This window comes from Microtus oregoni, unplaced genomic scaffold (assembly GCF_018167655.1).
Source record: "Microtus oregoni isolate MIOR12 unplaced genomic scaffold, Mior012 000008F_ref0000371, whole genome shotgun sequence".
Classification (NCBI taxonomy): domain Eukaryota; kingdom Metazoa; phylum Chordata; class Mammalia; order Rodentia; family Cricetidae; genus Microtus; species Microtus oregoni.
In genome coordinates this window covers 17,177,203-17,198,910 of record NW_024543067.1, presented here as the reverse complement: position 1 = coordinate 17,198,910, position 21,708 = coordinate 17,177,203, and the positions used below count along the sequence as shown (strand labels likewise).

At 45.9% G+C, this 21,708-nt stretch overlaps 1 protein-coding gene across 1 annotated transcript in view; it reads right to left on the bottom strand.

The window, feature by feature from the left end:
• Cdh17 (cadherin 17) overlaps nt 1-20,716 on the bottom strand; it is a 50,963-nt gene extending 30,247 nt beyond the window's left edge. Inside the window, exons 1-4 of the mRNA XM_041657359.1 lie at nt 20,588-20,716; nt 10,888-10,957; nt 7,143-7,241; nt 773-904 (exon numbers count right to left, since the gene is read on the bottom strand). Coding sequence (XP_041513293.1) covers nt 773-904; nt 7,143-7,241; nt 10,888-10,935 — 279 coding nt within the window. The 5' untranslated portion in view covers nt 10,936-10,957; nt 20,588-20,716. The remainder of the gene's footprint in view (nt 1-772; nt 905-7,142; nt 7,242-10,887; nt 10,958-20,587) is intronic.
• Between the last annotated feature and the right edge of the window lie 992 nt (nt 20,717-21,708).

Here is a 21,708-nt window from a genome sequence, read left to right as displayed (position 1 = left end):
AAGAAAACTGCCTTAGTGTCCCTGGGCTTCAGATCACGTGCCCAGAATCACTCTCAGGACCAATGGTCTGGTGACTGCAGAAGAGAAGACCCCACAAAAGCCCACAGTGTGTGCTGCTAAAATAGGGGTCCGATCAATTCAGTCAGCCTGAGGACCGCAGCGGCTTTCCAGCCGCGATAGTCCTGGACCCAGGGCACATCCTGCTATAGACAATGGTGTGCCATGACTCCTCGGAGCTGTTTCAGTGGTCAGCGTACAGAACCGTAGCAGGTGACAGACCACTGCCGGCTTGTTCTTTTTCAGTTATCTCTCTGCCATCCCGCCATTCAGACAACCACTGGGAGGCTCTGGGGAAAGGGAAGGAAGGGTATTTCCAGTAGGCCTGACTGTCCATTCCTCTTGCATTCTGGGGCCCCAGTGGCTCTGCCCAGCATTGATGCTGTCTTCATTGTGGGTGTGGATCCCACACCACAGCCACAGGCCAAGCGCTAGGGCATATCAGAGGCTTATCGCTGGGGTTCAGCCCCAGGACCTGAATGAGTAAGGTCATCTGAGGACTTTGGCCCTGTAAATTGGATTACTCTAGTCAAAAAGCCACACCCCTCTGTAGTTGGTTTTAAGGCAGAATGGGAGGAAAGAAGGGAGAGAGGGAGGGTGTAAGGGAGGGAGGAAGGTCATATGAGGACTGCACAGTTTGCCCGTAACTTCAGGAGGTTCTGGGGGGCTCCAGGAGCACGGGTGCTAAAGTTCCAGCGCGCTGGCCTCTGCTCACCTGGAGGTGATGAACAGCCCTGGTTTCTCTGTCCAGGGCTTTGGTGCAATACAGAAGTCCATCTTCTATCATAAAGATACCATCTGTCTCCCCCGTTAGCTCAAACTTCGCAGCTGGACTGTTCGCTTTAAACTGAGAAAAAGAAAAACACCGATTAGACCCTGAGGGAACAGATATTCTCGAATCTGCAGAAAGTCGCTGGTTTCAGTATTTTATTTATACAAACGCTGAATAAGAAGCCCCGGGCCCTTTACAAGGGTGTATGCCGAAAGCTTGCTGTGCATTCCTTACGTAGCGTTCAGAACACGTTTCTCCCAGGAAACGATCGCACTATTCAACATAACGCAGAAAGGTTGCCTTGCCGTAAACTGTGGCTGAGGTGAAGATTCTTTTCACTGAGTATCTGAGAGCTATGATGTTACCAGAATCTAAAACCATCTCTGCTAATGCGGCCTTATTGCTGGAACAAGAGGATGTCATTTAGCTCTTTCCAAGTTATGACCAAGATGGAGATGCAAGGTAAAGTTAAGGAAAGCAATCCCGTTCTCACGGTGACTTCTTATGATGTGGAAAGACTGATCAGCCATCAGCCACTACTCATGAAGTAGTCGTAGCTCCTTTCAGGGCGATAGCTAAAAAGTAGGAATTTTACATAAAACTAAGAATATATAAAAGTTGCCTGACTTCATTAATAATTTTAAGTATATCTCATAGGTATCAGACTATAAAGAAATACATATATTATTGATGGAGTGTAATTTATATAACCTCTCTGGAAATGACATGAGGCTCAAAATCTGTTCTTTGGCGGTAAACAATGCTATAAAAAGTTTGTCTTGGAATTTTTAAACATGAATTGTATACTTAGTCTGCAGCAAACAACTGTGTGGCATCAACTAAGTAACTGCTGCGTGTTGTAAATATAAAACTGTCCCTGGGGAAGCCGTGACATTGAACTCACTACGGATCTTAAGTGTCCTATTTTAGATCCAGAGCCAAGGAAAGTCATCTCTAGAGGACTAGGAAAAGCATTAAAACAACATCTTACCAAATAGGAAATACTGACACAAGTTTTAAAAAAAAAAAATAGGAATTCTGGACTTGAAGGAATAAAAATTTGAGGGAGACTGAGAATATTTGACCTAGTAGAAAAACTAGAGAACTCAAAAATGGATGATTATCTACCTTAATTTCAAAAAAGAAAGCAACAATATCAACAAAAATGAATGTCTGGAAAGGCCAGCAGGGCACCACCAAGCAAGTGCACACGCGTGTGTAAGAGTCCCAAGTGGGGGCAGTGAGTGAAGGAAGACCTGAGATTGTCTGAAGACAGAATGTCTAAACTCCCCAAGTTTGAAGAAGATGCCCACAAACATGTCTAAGGACCCAGTGAACTCTGGAAGGCTGAAACCAAAGTCGTGTGGTCCTAGATCACCACGATCAAGTCTTTGAAAGACAAAAACTCTCGGAAACAGCAGGAAGAACTCAACAAATTGAGGGCACGTGACACACAAGAACTTCTCAGTGAAATGAAAGAGTTCCTTAGTCAAGTCCACACTCCAAATGCTACAGGAAGATTGGTGAGCAAGGGTTCTGCTCCAATAAAAGAATTCTTCAAAGTGAGGGCGGAGTGAAGCCATGAAATCAGACAAAACAGAGCTGAAGGCATTTGCTGTTACAGATCAAAGGGAGAGCTAGGCAGGGCGGCTCACACCTATAATCTCAGCATTGGTGAAGTCAAGGCAAAAATGATTGCCACGAGCTTGCTAACCTGGGCTACATAGTGAGTTACGGATAGCCAGAGCTACAGAATGAGATCCTGTTCAAAAGGAAAAATGATACACAGCTAGTATAGCAGAAAACTGAGCTATGGCAAACATTTACATGTCTGATGACGGCCCGTAAAATGCATCAGAGACCGAGCTAACAGAAATAGTGAGGATAGCGAAACTGTCATACCGACAATTTCAAGACTTCACTTTCAATAATTTATAGAACAAACAGAGAATGGACAAGGAAATACAGCCTCGAATAACACCGCAGACAGCCTTGAAGCTTACAGACACCAGCTTACTCCATCCGACAAAAGCAAACCGTAGAGAATATTCTCCAGGGTAAATCTTATGCCAGGTGATACAATCTTGAAAAATGTCAAAGGATACAAGTCATACCAAAAAATTTTCATTTACACAATGGAATGAAAGTCAGAGTCTGTGAGAGACAGGAAGGGTGTGGATGACTGGGAGAGGAGGTGGGGAGGAACTTGGAAGGGTAGAGAGAGGATATATTATCCGAGGGGTGGGGAAATCTACTTTTAATAAAAGGAAAAATGTCAACCCTGAAATTTGATGTTTCCCCAAAAGATGGAAAACTTGTTCTCATAAAAAGTTGCACACGAGTGATTGTCCTTTACAGCTGTAAGCAAGATCCTAACAAATGTTCATCAGCTGTTACGAGGATGTTCAAACTGTGGTATAGCCATGCAATCTTCAGCCATTCAAGTGTGAAGCTCAGACATATGCTAAAACTTGAATAAACATTAAAAACATTATGGTATGTAGAGAAACCATGCACAGAGGACCATGTATAGTATGGTTTCACACGTGTAGTATGGTTTCATTTACATGAAAAGACCCAAGTAGGTGAATCTCTAGAAACTGGAAACTAATTCATGATTTCAGGAGCTGAGGCAGGGGAGGGCTGGAGAAGGATTGTTCATGGCACAAGGTCTTTTCCTGGCGCTGGTGAAATGTCCTGAAATTTGACGGTGTGATGGTAGGCACAGCTTTGTGACACTGAAAACCACTGAATAATAATCCCATCTTTAAGTTTATTATTTGTGTGCATCTGTATGATGAGATGGAGGATACGGGTGCAGCACCATGCCTGCATGGGTCAGAGAGCAGCTTTGGGGCGCTGATTCTCTCTTTCCACCTCTGTGTGGTTTCCAGGGATCAGCCCCACATCATCTACACACTCAAACACAAATAAATATCAAAAAAAAAAGATTAGGAAAACTACCTCTTGATGGTATCGCATGGGAACGGAGTTTCAGCAGATGGATTTGGAGAAGCATCAGCATTTTTGCACTGACTTAAGCAGGGCCCTATTGCTCCTCACTGGACTACTGGTCACCCAAGACCCTCCCACTCTTCCCCTTCAGCCTGTGCTCATCGGGATCACAGAGTTAGCCTGTACCATCACAAATATATGTAGGGAACATCTTTCCAACGAACACAGGATGATGGGCCAATCTAACCTATGCTGAGTCAGCAGCTTGCAGGCTTCGTGTTCCCCAGCTTCCGTGCTCAGCTCTGGGCTGCCTGTCACCTTCTTGCTCAACAAACATCTCTACTATCTGAACCCTGCTGACCCAGTGACCACTCCCTTCTATACCTTCTGACTCCAGCACTCACTTCAGAGATGCTGAAACCATCCTGGTCACCCACTACCTTGAAAATCAATTCTGCAAATGGTATTTGAACTGATACATATTACATATAGTAATCGATTCAATGTATGTGAATATATATATGTCAAATATATATACTTGTGTGTGTGTATATATATACTTGTGCATGACAAATATTTGTGTTGTTTGTCAACTTCAAAGCTAAACTCATCACTTTTTTCCACTGCCCTTTGACCTCCAGCCTCTCATCAGATTGTCCCACGCACGGCTTTAAGTTTCACTTCCTCTGCTGACCACGAAGCTCACAGGGTAGGAGCTCTTTGGTGCTCCTGTCGTGTGGAAAGGGGCTTTGTGTACAATAGACGTTCTGCTTACGCTTAATTTTAAAAATGAATAAAATGCCTAATGTGCAAATGTCTCATCAGATCATAGAGTACTGTAGGTGAAGGAAATGAGTAGAGATGTTAGGGGACCCTAACCTGTGCTCCCTTCCCTGGCAGGGTGGAAAATGAGGAAGCCGTGTGCTGCAGACCCCTGCCTTCTCCCCAGCTCTGTCCAGCTTGCAGCCAGAGGAGGGATCTTTCCGACCAGAGACTTTAGTCAAGCCCATTTGTGATGTGTGGGATACTGATGAATTGCCATATGCTGTTTAAGCTTGTTGAACACGGACTCTGGGAGCAAGAAGGGCTCCTGTCCCAGATTCCAGCATGTTTATGTCAAGTGTCCTCAAGATCTGTCAGAAATGAGCTGGCCTCTTGACTCTGTGACAAGGAGGCAGAAAGAGAGCGGAATAGCACAAGAGTCAAAACTCTGTGTCCTGGAGAAAGGCTAAGAGCCAAGCTGTTCCCACCCAAGGTCACTACTGTTTGTCCCACGTTATAAAGATGCTTGCATGGGGAGAGAAGACAGAGCCCATCTGTAGAGAGAAGGCTCTGCCTGGACCTTCTGATGCGCTTCCAGGGTGTTTCAGTGACCTGAGGAGCTTCGGTTCCTCCCTCAACCTTCAGGTCAACCCTCAATCTGATGCTGTGTGTACGGGTGGTGTGTGTGTGTGTGTGTGTGTGCATGTGTATATGGTTTTGTGTTCGTGTTCTCGTGTGTGTGTGTGTGTGTGTGTGTGTTAAGAGTTCAATATCAGGAGTCTCTCTTACTATTCACATTATCTCAATGATGCATGTTGTATGTGGTACATGTACATGAGTGTGTATGTATGCGCACAGTGTACATGCCCCTGCACACACACAAGAATGCTAGGGAAGAACAGTGGGTGCCTTTGCCTGTTGCTCTCTGCCTTACTGCCTTGGGACAGTCTCTCACTGATCCAGAACTTGCTATCTGGGGCAGGCTGGCCAGTCAGTGAAATCTCAGGATCTGCCTCCCTCTTCCCCCAATCTAGGGTTACAAGCACCTGTGACCATGTCCAGCTTTTTATGTGGGTGCTAGGATTTCAAACCCAGGTCTTCGTGCTTGCAGAACAAGTGCCCTTACCCCTAAACCCATCTTCCTATGCCCCCTACACTCTATTTTTCAAGACAGAGTCTCTCTCTGAACCTAGAACTCACAGACTTGGCAAGACTAGCTGGGCCAGCAAACCCCAGGAATTGTCCCAGCTCTATCTCTCCGGTGATGGCATTGTAGGGATGAGCTGCTCCACCTGGCTTTGTCTGTGTGTGGCTGCTGAAGATCCAAACTCAGGTCCTCATGCTTCTGTGGCAAGCGCTCTGTTTTATCAACTGAGCCGTCTCCCTGGCCCCTGCTGCTTTCCATGGGAACCTACTCACCTCTCAGGACTATGGCTTGACTATGAATCACCTGCCCCAAAGGTTCATGTGCCAAAGCCTGGTCCCCAGCTCGGGGTGCTGATTGTAAGGGTGTGAACATCATTAGCAGACTAAGTTATCAATGAGTTCATTTGGGGAAGTGGGGACTCAGAGGAATGGGTCACTGGAAGGTGACCTCTAGAGTACACAGGTCATCGCTGGACCCTTCCTGCTGCCTGTGCTTCCCTCCCCCACAGGCCAAGCAGTTTTCCTTCACCGTGCCCTACCTTGCCACGGGTCCAGAAAATGGAGCCAAGTTACCAGGGATTGAAACCTTGAGTCAAAATCTGTTCTCCCCTGAGCCATTTGCCCTCCACCCTCTAGCTGGTCACCATTGTTATTTGTAAGTGAAATGCTGCCCAAGGGCTCATGTATCAAATTCATGATTGTGAGGACTGTAGGGGAATTCCAGGAGGTAGAGGTCAGTGGAGGAAGGGCATCACTGGGCCCCTAGGATGAGGCTTTGAGGTTTTACAGCCTGATCCCGCTTCCTGATTTCTCTGCTTACAGAGTGATGTGTTGTGACGATCTCAATCCTCCTCCACTTCTTCCGTACCATGATGGCTATGTCCTCTCCTGCACTGTGAGCCCAAACACACCCTTGCTGCCTGAATTGCCAGGGCATTTGTCACAACAGAAAACGAAATGAAAAGTACCACTGTGGCAGAAAGGATGAATAACCGGTCCAGCATGCCCCGGGCAACCCACAGGCCAGGACATCAGCCTGTGGGCAGAAGAGGTGGACAGGGGGCACACCAGGCTATGGCCGCATAGTGACGAACCGCCTTCCAACATCTCATGGGCCAGGCTCGTTGTGCAGATGTCCTATTGGTCAAAAGGCCAGCACCGCCCCAAATCAGTACCTTTTCCACTCAGGACAGAGGTAGAACCACAGTGCCAACTCCCTGTGATAGGAACAGAAGATCTGGCCGCAGGTACAATTAAGGAAGCCTGTGTGAGGATGCCGGATCCAACTCACAGGTCGCTCTACCCACCCACCTATGCAACTCAGCTCCCAAAGTCACCGCTGATAAGCGCTGCCAGCCTCCATGTTACTCCCGATGTTCCAGAGAGCTGGGAACAAAGGTCCACTGTGGGCAGGAAAAGCCGAGGTGGCAAAGATCAAACGCAGCTTTACCTGAAAGATGATTTGGTTTGATTCTTGGCCTTCAAAAATAGAGAAGGTCATGGGTTTCAGGGGACCGCTGAACTTCCCCTCTTGGCCATGGCTGCCCGCCTGTTAGGAAAGAAAGAGAAAATGAGCGCTTACTGTGAGCGTATGGGGGTCACCTGGGGTTTCATTAGGGGACTGTCCTACCCTGTCACAGTAGTCTGCCACGAACTTCCCGTTGCCTTTTCCCATTTAACCAGGAGAGCTGCCATCCCATGGGGAAGAATCTCAACTCCCATGTTACCAAGGAGACTTCCAAGAATGAAGCCCAGAGTGCATCACGGGTGTGAGAGGCAGGGACTTAGCGCTTTGACCTAACTTAAGTCTGTGACCTCCCAGGAGCCACTCCCACGGCTCTGCCAGCTGTTTGGAACACCTCCCACCACGTCTAATATTCTCTGACAACGTTTGTGCCATAGTCCCAGCATCCCGAATGGAGTTTGTAGTCATCTCAAAGACAGTTGAGTTTTAAGGGGGAGGGGTATTAGATAGTTTAGCGTAACGGTCACTTGGCACAGGGTCGCATGGCAAATTCTAGTCAAATGGGAACTGCGGTGTTAAGGAAAGCTTAAAGCGAGCTCACAATTGACCAGAACTTTATGTTCATTTAAAAATAATAAAATCAAAAAGTGTTTACTTCAAACAGTGGTCCCTCACGGTTCTAAAGTCCCAAGATCTCAGGAATCTTAGCAGCCTTCAGAGTCACTGGAATCCAGGCCAGGAGGGTAAGGAAAGCCTACCGTTGCTCAGCTGGTATTCACGGGAGTCTGTGCTAAGTGGCCATGACCCGACCTACTGGGGAAGGGTAGTGCAGTGAACCATGTAGGCATGGAAAAGTTGTGTGCCCACAGAGGAACTAGAAGCTGGATTTGAACCTATAACTCTAGAACCAGCCTTCTCAACCCTAGGCATTATTGCCATCAGGGGGTGAAAAGGTGTTGGGAGGGAAGCTGGCTGTAGCAGGCGGGGCCTGAAGGTATGATTCCCACCATTCCAAACCCTGGAGCATCTTCCAAGGCCAAAGGGCCATCGCCGCTGTCCCTTACTACAGCTCCTGAAGGGACATGGGGGCAGAGTAGAGTGGGTAGAGAGGCAATCAGTCTTATACCCAAGACCAAATTTCAGGGTCCTAGCTTGGTCTGATTTTACAAAGGCAAACGAAAGCAAGGGCCTTAAATTTTGCTTCTCTGGCAGTTTCTCTGACAAGCTGCCCTTAGCCACCGCCAGTCTCTCTGCTGTCTCCCACCACAGAGAGAGGAAAGTCAAGCATTCCTGATGGAAGCTGAGTCCCATACTTCCTGTTCCTGACAGGAATGGGGATGTGGGGAGGGAGATGAAGAGGCTAGGTGTTCATTTCCTGGTGGGAAGGACAGATATGGCTGGCATTTTTGCCCTGCCCTGTAGTCCTCTGAGAGGCAATTGGCTTTGGATCTGCTACTGGAGCAGTCACCCTGAGCTGTGAGGAGACAAACCAGCTAAAACGATAGAGAGCCAAAGAGAAAAGCCTCCCGCCTCTGATACACCAGGTGTGGTTGGCCCTGCCCTGAATGTACCACTTGGACCTCCTGCTTCTACGAGAAATAACCCTCCATTTATTTAAGCCCAACTTCCTGTTATTTGCAGCTAAAAGCATTTTTAACTTCCACAATAATTTTCTAGACTTTCAGCCGCCTCCTCCTCTATGAGATTTCGGAACCTTTCCCTCCTTCTCAGGTCTCCTTCAGCCCCATTACTAGGGAAGGTGAAGCAGACAGGAGGACAGGGAGGGCACAGCTGTCCGCTGTCACCTAGGTGGGTCTAAGACAAGGGCAGCATTTTTTTCCTGCAGCTCTCCCAGCAAGCTCCGAGGCTCCACTCAGACCACCCAGCAAGCAATCAGCCTTGCAATTACCCATACCAGTGGAAACTTCATTAGCCCACAGAGCTCACAGGCCGGGTTCCGTTTCCCACATATAGACCAGCTAGCACACTGCAGGGAAGGAGAGCCAGGTCCAGGGTTCAAAGTCGCATCCTCGTATCGGAGCAGCAAATCTGCCTTCCCTCCCATTAATATGATTATTGGGGCCATAAAGATTTCAAAATGAATGTGTACATTATGAGTCAACAAACCACACCGCCAAGCTGAGATGCATGGCCTGGTGGAAGTGGCAAAAACACAAGACAGTTTTCATCCCGAAGGAGAAATGCAAGTCACCTCAGAGTATCACCATCAAGTGTCATGCTCTCTCCGACCTCAATGCTGCTTCCTAATTCGTAACATGTGATTCATTTCCAGCCCAGCTCCCAGCTCTGCTTTAGGTGCTAAGGCTGCAAAGGCAGCTAAAATGACCTCCTTCAGCAGGAAGGTCAGGGTCCATGTGGCCGTAGGTGCTGGACGTTGAAATGTCATGATGCTGATGGCTGGTACCTATTCAATGCTTAGGCTGCTCTGCTCTTTGATCCAAATGCTGAGATTAACCCATTCCAAAGGACAGAAAACTGAGGTTTAATACCCAAAGTGACTCAGTCCATTTCATTTCATGGACAAATGGCAGCCATGAATTTGAAGCTGGCTCATATTTTACTGCCCCGCTATGATAATGTGGGTAGAAAAGGACATTTGAAAAGCTATGAAGAACATGGTCAGACAACGGGGTTTGGTGTGACCTTGAGACTTCTCCTGGGGACTGAGCAGTGGTCCCCATCTCAACCTTGAAGGAGGTCCTGGAAAGCTCTCATGGTTCTATTTCACAATGTAAAAACAGTAGGCATGGGGGAGTGCTGGAAAGACATATGTACATGTGTTAAAATGTGCATCTACATTATGTATAATGTATGTGAGTAAAACCATTAAACATTCAAACTATATAGGCCATTGGAGGCATTTGAAGTCTTAAAATTTGATTTATTGGTTTGAGGTGCCAGAAAAAAGGAAGCAAAATTTTAGGTGTAGCAATCTAAAACTTCCTTTTATGGAAGAAAAAAAAGCAAAAGTGCCCCAAAAATCGTGGCTCATGAGACAGTGAAACTTTGGACAGACTTCTGCACCTCAGGGACCTTGCGAGTAAAGCAGAGACCATCTCCTGCTGTCTCCCAAGCTCAATGGTTGAGGCCTGGCTTCCTTTCAGTTACACGCCCAAAGCCTGTCAGACAATAACAACAGCACAAGACATGGCTAAAAACAGGCTTAACTAGGAACCTCTGAGCCACTTATGAAAATAAAAATACAGCGCATAGAAACATAAGAACGGGGGGGATAATTTTTTGATGTGTTTCTGTGACTCGTTTTCACGGTTGTTTAAAGACTAGGTGACAGACTGGTAGACACATGGCTGCCATTCCAATCTGCAGGCAGAGGCAACGGTGAAGGGTGTGTCAGGTTTAAACTCTGGGCTGTAGCTCAGTGATGCTTGTCTGCATACTAGGGCCTGGGTTTGGGCCTCAGTGTCATAAAAATAAACCAATAAAGCCACAAACATTGAGCTAAGCCATGCCCATGGCAGGGTTTATTGACTTCTAAGAAGTGAGGATATCGTGTCCCCATCAGTGATGGGCAGCCATGGGGCTTGTAGACCCTTTCTTAGACACAGCCTGTGAGAACATATCGTACCCATTCTATACGATGACTTAATTTTGATAGGCTACCTTTAAAAAAAGCAGGGATGACTGTTCTTTACATGGTGTGGAGCAGAAGGACGTCAGAAAACGTCCTAAGAACTCCCTTTGTGCTTACCAAATAAAGTGTGAGAAGACACAGGAAGTGGAGCCAGGTGGAGGCCATCTTGCTATCTTCTCTTGGACTCCTGGGAGGGAAACAGAGATAAAGGACGTTAGCTACCAGACTGTCAAATCATAGCTATACAACACTCAGAATCTTTGGGGGATATCCTGTCATCAGCCTAGCAAAAGAGCATCCCAAGAGGCCAGCTCTCCACTGTGTGGAATGACCACTCTTCCAGAAACTTCTCTAGCCCTGTCCAAAGCAATACACCAGCCAATGCCCCAGATGGGCTCTGTGATTTCATTTCTGTAATTGCCTTTCTCCACGGGAGAGTCTTAAATCATAGGCATAACATATTTCTTTCACCCATTTTTGCTCCACGTTTTGTTTTATGATTTTTATTTGTTCCCCCAAACAAGAAGATGTGCTGCAGCCAATGCCAGGAGAGCTAGGTCAGAGAATATACACGGTTCAAAGCTGCAAATGCGTGAGCTGCCTCAAGTGCAGGGAGGCCAAGGCTGTCTGCAACCCTCGGGACCTCGCCAGCCGCCTCCTCGGTCTTCTGACTATTAATGTAGCCTGTGTTCTTCATTGCTCCTGAAGAACCCGTGCTCTTTTCCCACCCCTCCTTAAAGCTCACATTGCACAGAAATTTAACTTGCACCTGACATGTGCCATGACGAACTGATTCCAGTACTCAAATAAAATCCCCACCTGGCCTGCTAGGGAGCGTGACTGCCTATGACTATACCAGACGGCCAAAGTCAAAATAAATAAAATTTGAAAGAACAAACAAGAAATCAAAGCATGTATTCGTTTCACTAAAATCCCAAGCCAGTTCATTGCTATACTTCGGGATTATAGATGATGCCTGATTAGTTCATCTGCTTATGGATTTCTATGTTGACTATGTATTACTAATATCAATTGCATAGAAAAATGATTAAAACTTTATGGCCTTAAGAGGAACATGCTATCCCATTTTAGCCTCACCAGAGCCCTGCGAGACAAGAACAACATATGTCATCACCTTCAGACCTCCTTGTTGAAAAGCCCTTTGAGTCAGCCCAGAGCGGGGCAGATGGTGGCATATAGCCAGGCCGCCCAGGCTGCTGCCCTATCTCAACCATAAGTAAACAATTTCACTGCTCCGTACCCCAGTTTCCTCATGTGGAAAATGCCTCATGATTACATAATGACAGGCATGAAATAAAAAATAATAAGGAATTCTTGTCGGAATGTTAAGGATGAGGAAATCGGACTCAAAGTTGAGCAATCTGCCCGAAGCCCCTTAGGTCAGAAGTGGCCTGGGCAGACGTCTCACAAGAGAGGTGAACTCCAGACTCCAAAACTCCAGAGCTTCCTTCTGTTTCTTCTTCTATGTGTATGTGACGCGGCAGAGGCAAAGACACACACAGCCACACAGGTGGAGGCATTTATACAGTGCACTGTCCTCACACACCATCTCAACTAAACACCCTCTCCTGAGTTCCTATGGCTATTTTAAGAAAAAGCTAGAATTATGATTCTTCTTGAGTCTTAGATTCCTTAATTCCTTGACTGTTTAAAATTTAGCTTTTCTAACAGAATAAATTTGGTAGACATGCCAAGTATTTTAGATTAAACTCATTATAATTAAATACAAACAACGTGTTTCTTTAACTATTGAGGACTGCTTATTTGATCTGGGAAAACATTGAAACAAATTAAGAGTCTTCCATATTCTAGAATAGTATGATAGGAAAGACAAAGACAAAGAAATAGTAAGATAGAAAATACATACATCCACAAATTCCTAATCTACAGATTCAACTAGCCACAGGGAAAAAAAAAATACCAGAAGTGGCCAGGGGCATGTGTCAGCCTTACACACATAAGAAAGTTGTTTTTTATCATTCCCAAAGCCGGACAATGTAATGATTTCCATGGCATTACAACCAACCAGGCACTCAGGCTAGGGAGATGTCCCAGACAGAAAGTGTGGTACTGAAAAATAAGATTGCCATGAGTGAGTGACAAGAAACCATCATGTCAAGCCAAGGACAGCAGACTTGGAAGGCAAATGCTGAATGTTTTCCCTTATATGCAAAATCTAGTATTAAAATGCAATGCGCCTGGCTGTGGTGCACACTGTAATCCCAGCACTCGGGAGGCAGATGCAGGCAGATCTCTGGGAGTTCAAGGCCCACCTGCTCTTCAGAGAGAGTTCTACATAGAGACAGAAAACAAAACAGAAAGTGATATGTGTGTCTGTATTTCTGTATTTGTATTTGCAAGTCATGAAATTAGAAAGGAAATTATGAGAGAGGAAGGAAGAGATTTAAGGGGTATAGGCGGTAGAGTGAAGTGGTACAGTGAAGAAGACCAACAGGAAGGGGAAAGGAAAACAGGGGAGCCAACCTTAAAAGAGCACTCAGGAGGCAGAGGCAGGCGGATCTCTGGGAGTTCAAGGCCAGCCTGGTCTACAAGAGCTAGTTATGGGACAGGCACCAAAGCTACAGAGAAACCCTGTCTCGAAAAACCAAAAAAAAAAGTAAATTATTCTTAAATGAAAGCCAATTGTGCGTTTAGGTACTAGAAGCTGGCTTGGAGTGTACAGGAGGAGGCGGGTGGTTACCTACATGGCACCCTGTTACCTAAGGGCCCGGATCTGGTATGTGTAGAAGTCGTAGATACACAAAGGGTCTTCACGGGTACTGAGGGGTGTGTGTTCTTAAGCTTAACTTCCTGTTTAACATGAGCAAAATGCACACAGCCAGTTATCAACCTACAGTTTCCTGATACAAGTGAAACCGAGCTGAGACGTGGAGTCCTAGTCCTCAAATTCCTCCCCAGCCAGGGCCTTCACAGGCTATGCCCGCTCTCTGCACTTATCTGCCACTCCCTCCCCACACCCTGGCAGCCCATGCCCTTTGCCCAGATCTGTGTCCTGCACACTGATCTCCTCCCCACCTGCCACAGGCCTGGGGCACAGACAATGAACAGCAGGATTTGCTTAACAAAGTCTCTGTGAGCTCCATTCTCACCCTCCCTCTGCCAACAGCGTCCAGCTCACTGTGTACTGACAGATGTTCAGCCAGGCTTCTTCACTGCGCCAGATAGGACGCATGGGTCTGCCATTGCAGAGCTGGGCCCTGCTCATCCTCCCTTCAGGAAGCCACCCTTGATCTTTAGACAGAGGCCTCTTCCTTCTAAACATCCTCATCTTCTTATTTATCATGTATTGACTGATTGATTTATCTATCCTTTATTCACTGGTAATGGTAATACTGCCTCTAATAAAAAGTAAAGACCTCTGGAGTAGAGATCTTGCTACTTTTTTAACCTCCCGGAGTGCTCTGTACCATAACACACATATAGTGAGATCTCAACAGATGTGGGTTAGGTTCTACAGTATTCATCACTCCCTAACACAGAAAGCCTATTAATTTGCCCTCATCTATAAGCCTTCAGAATAAATATTATTCTCATAAAAATAACTATTCACTAATTTGAAATTTAAAGCCTAATCTTCAGGCATAGCACATTAATTCTTTTTTATTGATGAAAGGGGTTATTTCTCTGTTAAATGCAATAATAATTTTTGCTCCAATAAATGGTTGAGGAACAGTTGGAATATGTCCTCTTCCACTGAACTGATTTTTTTTTTTTTTTTGGATTCTTGAATCATTCAAAGAAATACAAGTTGAATGACAAAAAAAAATCAACATTAATAAAATGAACTTCTTATCATCGTCCGGGATAGTGATCCAAAGACACCTGTTCGTCATTTGGACACGGCAGTGCCACTCCCAGGACAGTTTCCTGTGGAGGGAGGAACAACCACTTGCCACATCTCTGTAAGGGGTGTCACGATGTATCTGAGGACAATCTTCCATGCCCTGAAGTTGTAAGCCGCGTGGAGTCTGGAGACTGATTGGCTGGGGTCAGGCTTCTGCACTGGCTCTGGCCCCTCGCTCACCAGTGAGAGCTGGAAGAGTCAGGATTAATCCTGGAACAGGGTGTGCCATCCTGCAGCCTGGGCTTTCTCAGTCAGAGCTTTAAACGCCCTTGGCTTGAACACCTCCTCTCACAGCCTGCTTTCTGGTTGCCCCACTCCTCAAGCAACAGCCCCCTCGTAGCCCCCAGATAGACCAGCGGGACTGCAAGTGGAAGCCTTCCCCAGAGGATTGGAGCGAACTACGCCAAGAGCTTTGTTCTCTCACACTGGTCTTGCTCTATTTCCTCTTTGCAGGAACATGACTCACTGGGTGACTCTCAGACCCTGGGTCATGAGGACTCTGACCGGAAACCACTGAAGCCGCCTGACATCCACTCACAGGACACTCAGAGAGACCACCTGAACAGGACTTAGTTGACTGTCCCCCGTGGTGTCTCCTCTGAAGGGATGGCCGAATGTCTGCTTGAAAATTTGGCTATTGTCAGGGTCTCCCTCAGGTGCAAAGACCGGTTCAGACAGTTCCTATGGTAACTATCTGAAAGGCCAAGCTTACTTGCAGTGACAAAGGTCAAAGGCTCTGGGCTCTTAATGAGTTTTAAACTGAAGACCTCTGTCACCTCGCCCAGCAGGTGGCTTATCAGGACCTTGACCTTGAATTGGAACCAGTCCGGCTTAGCCCAGAAGTCACAGGCATCCCCTCGGACTACACAGGATCACAGCACAAAGACAGTCGGCACTTACTGGAAACAAACCACTCGGCTCTGAGACTTTCATATGAATTATCTTTTTTCCCCCAGAGGAACCCTATGACGCAGATATCACATCATTTGGAATGAGAAGAGCAAGAGGCTAAAGTCTGAGTGGTTATAAGAAGCTCGTCCAGGGCCACCACACTGCCGCATTCATCTCCAGGCCTGCACTCTTGACTGTGGACTCTTCTACCCAAGAGAATCACTTTCATACACTACGCCCTTCCACAAATTTAAAAAGATTTTGCTTGTACTTCATGATTGTTCTTCCTCTTCCTACACTGACGTGACTCACCCTACCCTAACACACACCTTATACCGTGCCAAGGCCAAGGTTGTGTCAATCTGAGAGATTTTGTTCTTGTCTAGAACATTGTTTGTATGTTGTTCTCTCCTCAGTCCCCTCTGGGCCTCACTCCAGGAGTCTCTGAATTTTTAACCAAGTCTATGTGATCCTCTGAACAGTGTATCTTCCTCCCAAGTTCATACATCAGAGTGCTAACTTAGCCAGCTTCCTTGACATGTGATCTCGTGTTAGATTCTTCATAGAAAATGAAGTCAAAATGAGGACGTCAGGGTGGGTCCTAATCCAAGATGGCTGTTGTCCCTATAAAAATGGGGAGCTTGGCCATAGATTCCTGGACAAGAAAGAAGACCATCTGAGCATGAAAGCAACCATCTACAAGCCCAGGAGAGTAACCTGGGAAGAATTTCCTCCACAGACCTCAGAAGGAAACCTGCAGACACCTAGGTCTTCAACTTGAGCTCCAGAAGCATGGATTCTGGTGCAGTCACTCGTTCCTAACTTTGACAGAACAAGGTGCTGCCATCTGAGGATACGGTGGCCTCCAAGGAGACTTTTTAGTGCTAATACATTACTATACACATCATGGCATCCCCAAGATGACACTAGGAGCACCGCATGAGCAGTTCTCTTGCTGGTCTCTAACACTTCTAAAAGGCTTTCTGTCCATTGGAAACATTCTTGTCGTTTCTCTACTTCTCTGGGTAGTGACAGGAACTTTCTAGGTCTCCAACTTCCAAAGCCGTGGAAACTCAACATGCAAACATTGGCACGCGCACACATACAAACACACACACACACACACACACACACACACCTGGTAAAAAGCTAAGTGCTATGCAAATCTTAAATAAGGTCAATCATCTTGTTTCATTTGGCTTTTGGGGGAAGAGGAAACACAGTGGACTTTGGAATAACTCATCCAACTCTGAGGAATGAGCCATGCAAGAAAGAAACAAAGAAACAAAGAAACAAAGAAAGAAACAAAGGAGGGAGGGAGGGAGGAAGGAAGGATGGATGGTTAGAAGGACACGAAATGAATTTATCACAGGGTGGTGTGGGCAGGAGAGGTTGTGACTAGATTCATAACACCAGCACGACCGAGCAGCGCCGTGTAGCCTGTGTATCGTTTATTTTACAGCTGCAATGTATATTGCAAAGAGCAGCATAAATTTTAGGGCAAGGCCAGATATGAATAAAGATCAGATGGAAAGCTGGCTCACACCATTGCTCACCGAGCCATGTCGAGGTCACCCACGCCCATCTTCTGCCCTGGCTCACAAATCACCAGCACCAGTTACATCAGTAAGTAGGAGCTGACTGGTTTGCACCCCTGACAAATTGGGGACCCAATTAACACAGCTTTTAATCAACTAGAATCAAGCGCCCAGGTGTAAAATGGGGTCTGCTGCCTCACGCTACAGACTCATGCTCCCGAGACAGAATCGGCGGTGTGGTGAGTTCAGAGCTGAAGGAAAAGAAAAGGAGGAAAGAGGGAGAAAGGGGAGTGACCACATCTACCCCAGGTCCCCACAAAAACACAAGCTTTTTGATCTCACTAAACTTCACAGTGTGGATAAGCTGGTTTCTAAATATGAGAATCGGGACTTAAGCATCCAAAATTGGCAGTGATGGTTTTATCAGCAGGTTCGGGATGAGATACGTGAATTCACGAGAGGATAGGTAGTTCCCTTGGAGAAGCCAAAAGTGATTTAAATTTACATCTTTCTTTCTTTCTCTCTCTCTTTCTTTCTCTTTTTCTTCTTCCTCCTCTTCCTCCTCTTCCTTCTCCTTCTCTTTTTCTTCTTCTTCCTCCTCCTCCTCCTGCTTTGAAGCCTGTTCTGGAACTAGCTCTTGTAGACCAGCCTGGCCTCAAATTCACAGAGATTCACCTGCCTGTGCCTTCCAAGTGCTGGGATTAAAGGCATGTGCCACCACTGCCTGACAAGAAGCGTGTTTCTATGCCCACATCAAAGCATAGAAACACGCTTCTTGTCATGCCACACACTAGGCAGCAGGCATAGGAGGAAGACGTTCATCTCTAAACGTCTTCCAAAACCCAGAGCTAGCATTCTTATTCCCTCCTGCTCAAGAACTGCGTGCAGCACTTGCCTAGCCTGCACATGGCCCTGGATATAACCCCTGGCATCAGAGAAAAAAACATACCTAGAAGTCATAGGCTTTTAAATGTGCTAAGAAATTATTGAATCTTAATATCTTGGATAAAATTCAAATTGCCATCATTACGGAATATTTTTAAGAAAATTAAGGTTTTCTCTCACCACCAAAACAACTACCAAGTGTAGCCTAATCTGTTACATATTGCTTACATGAAACATATCTGTTGTAATACAATTAATAGTTGAGCTACTGGGTGACTATCTGATTATATTAAGTTAATGTATCTCAAGGCGAAGTAAGCATTACCGTTGGCTCTTGTAACTTACAAATGGCATTTATATCTGTCCTCAAGAAAATTCTCTACATTTTTGTCCCTTGTTTAGGTAGTCAATAGCTAGGCCAGAGACAGGCTAAACCCATATAAATTAAACACCAGACATTTCTGAATGAATACAATCTTATACCAACAAATAAGTATTTCCCCTCCTCTATGCCATGTTTACTTGTGGACCTTATGAAAACAGAACAAAACAATGCCCATCTTTGCTTTCCAGAGTTACCTCTCTAGACAGAGTGGAGCATGTTTTCTTTCTCGGTCCTTCCTTTGATGGTAGTGCACTAGTTATACTTTGACTTTCATACGAGAAAGAAGTTACTGTGCACGTGATGGCCCGTCTTCAACAGTAGTGGCTTCCTTCAGGGCTTGTCTGAGCGATCTCCAAACCTCAAGACTTACATGGGAAGCAGCTGAGGGACTTCTAACCTTTTTGTGCACTATCAGAACCCAATCACTTTATCATCTGAATTATGTCAGATCCCATGTTCTTAGCATAACTTTGTGTGTGTACATGTGTGTGTGTGTGAATGTGTGTGTGCACAATGTAGGAAGATCTTTCTGAAAGGTTGTGATGTTGCACTCCTATAATCCCAGCATGCACAAGAATCACAAGCTAAAGGGTGGCCAACACCACAGCAGTGAGTGGCCATCTAAAAAGACTGTTTTCTGTGGCATTACTGCTTTTGTCTTCTAAAGAGCAAACAGTAATGCCTCAGCTTGGCCTGGCTCAGTTACCCAGACCTAGCCGCTGTTCACGGAGTGTCTACCATTGCAGTAAGCACTTTACCTAAGTATTTGCTGATCATGATCCCCCATTTAGACAGGCTATACGTTATCTAAATGGAAAAGATCAGGGTTCAGGGGGCATAAGGACTCTGCCTCATGGGCTCTAGCCAATCAAGGATGAAACTGGCCCAACCCAACCGTGCCAACCCCAAAGACTCATAAAGCTATGTCCCGCAGTCAACTGTAGATTCCCCGGAAAAGATCCCTTTCATTTCTGTAGAAAACCTCCATGTTGCCTGTTTTTCTTGTCATCTGAATGTGTACTTGCTTCTTTTAAACAATGCCTTGCTGAACTTACATCCTTATAGGAAAATAAAGACAGGAAAGTGTCAGAGACGGCACAGCCTGAACAGTCTGGTTGGCACACCCTACTATGGGAGCCTCTGTTTCATATCTATAAAGTCACCTGTAATCAAGAAACACAGGCAATGGCCAAAACTACAAAGACTGATTCCAAGTGACACATGACATCTCAAGAGTCCCTCACAAGCAAATAATCCATCAGCCATGAGGGGAAACAGAAGGCAACACATGCAAATGCACACACACTCACGCAGACACACTCACTCATGAATACACACACACACTCACACACACACACAATGAATACACACACTCTCACACACACACAAACACACTCACTCATGAATACACACACACACTCACACACACACACAATGAATACACACACACTCTCACACACACACAAACACACTCACTCATGAATACACACACACACTCGCACACACAAAACACACTCACTCATGAATACACACACACACTCTCACACACACACAAACACACTCACTCATGAATACACACACACACTCGCACACACAAAACACACTCACTCATGAATACACACACACACTCTCACACACACACAAACACACTCACTCATGAATACACACACACACTCACACACACCACACACACACTCACACACACACAGTAGCAGCCTCCCTTTTCCAACTGTGTGGCAGGACTGGTTCTCTTCCTTTCATTCTTCTTCTAGAATTTTCTTTAAAAGCCTTCTTTCTCCTCCGTGCCTCCCCTTCCCACCACATCCCCGTCTGTCCCAAGAATCAGACACTAGATTTGTCTTCTCTGACGAGTCGACAGAACCATCTTTAAAGACATCTGAGCGACATTACAAGTTATGAGATTAAGATCCTAACTCCACTTCCTAACAGCCAATCTTTGTAATCGAGACGCTAATTACAAAGAATGGCTGTTACTATCCATGTACACCTCATAGTCATGAGAAGGGACTGTCAGAGAAAGAAACTGTGTCCTCCCCAAAAGCTAACGACAGTAGGATCAAGGGCCTTTTCTAGGTGTAGCTCTGCACCTTGAAGAATACATGTATCCAGTCCTTCTTAAGTTCCCCCCACCCCACCACATAAGTTATCCTTCTTTAAAAAAAAAAAAAAAAAAAAGATCACTGACACAGCCACGAAGACCAGCCACCCTACCTTCTGTAAGTGAGGAAATGCTGCCTAGAAGTTGTTGCCTTCCATCCAGCTGTAGACACCAGGAGAGCTGGAGAGCGCTGTAGACACTTCCTCTACCTCTGTTCCTCTGGTCTCTCCCTTCACCTCCAGTCAGTGAAACATTAACCACAGACATGTTTATTGATCCCTGAGAGACACTGGGCACCATAAAAGGAATCATTACGTTCAATCCAGGAAAGAAGTTACTTTATCTGCCTCAAAGTTCCATTCATACTGAGCATGCCTCCTGACTGCTTGGCTGGGTTGTAATTGGTTTTTTTGTTTAATACGTGAGCAAATTAGAAGTTAGAAGGATGAAGCTGTGTATTCAGCTGTCTCTGGAGTGAGATCCCTGCAACATCCAAGAGGGTCGTTTTCCTTTCACGCCAACGCTAGTGTAGTGCCTGCAAAGCAGACGCTGCAACAGATACGTGCATAGGTTTCCTGCATATGCAAAAGGCAAGGTACCAAGTCTGGTGACAATGCAGTCCCCCAACAGCCACAGGCAAGAGAGAGTGTAGATGGTCCAGATGGCATGCTCTGCACATGGCTGTAGACTTCTGAAAGCCAAGGGGGTTCCATGCAAAGACAACAAAAGCTTTTCCCCAAACACAAGCTGCACGCACACACACACATACACACACACAGACACACACAGAAACACACAGACACACATACACACATCAGAGAAGAGTCTTGCCTAAGATTCTTCCAGTCTTACCAAATATTCCAGGCAAAATGCTGTAGAATAGTTTGGAGGGGTTTTGTTTATTTGTTTGTTTTTGTAACTAATGCCACAGATGTCTTAAGTCAAGACTTCATTCTGACTAATTCCCACACTTCAGTGCCTCCGGGAAGTCATCCTGAAAATGTGAAGCCATACCAGTCAGAGGTCCCATATGTCAAACTTTGTCATGTTTCTGGGGACCTTCTGAAGCTTGTCTGGTTGTCATCTGAGCTACCATTGCCTTTTCCTTCCTTTGCTGGGTTCAGGACCCTGAAAGTCCTGGCCTGCTCTTGGTGGAAGCCCCCTCTCTCTAAGATCTCCTGAGCAGCTTGTGTGAGTCGGCTGAACCGCTGACGGACAGTCGCTACATGCTGAG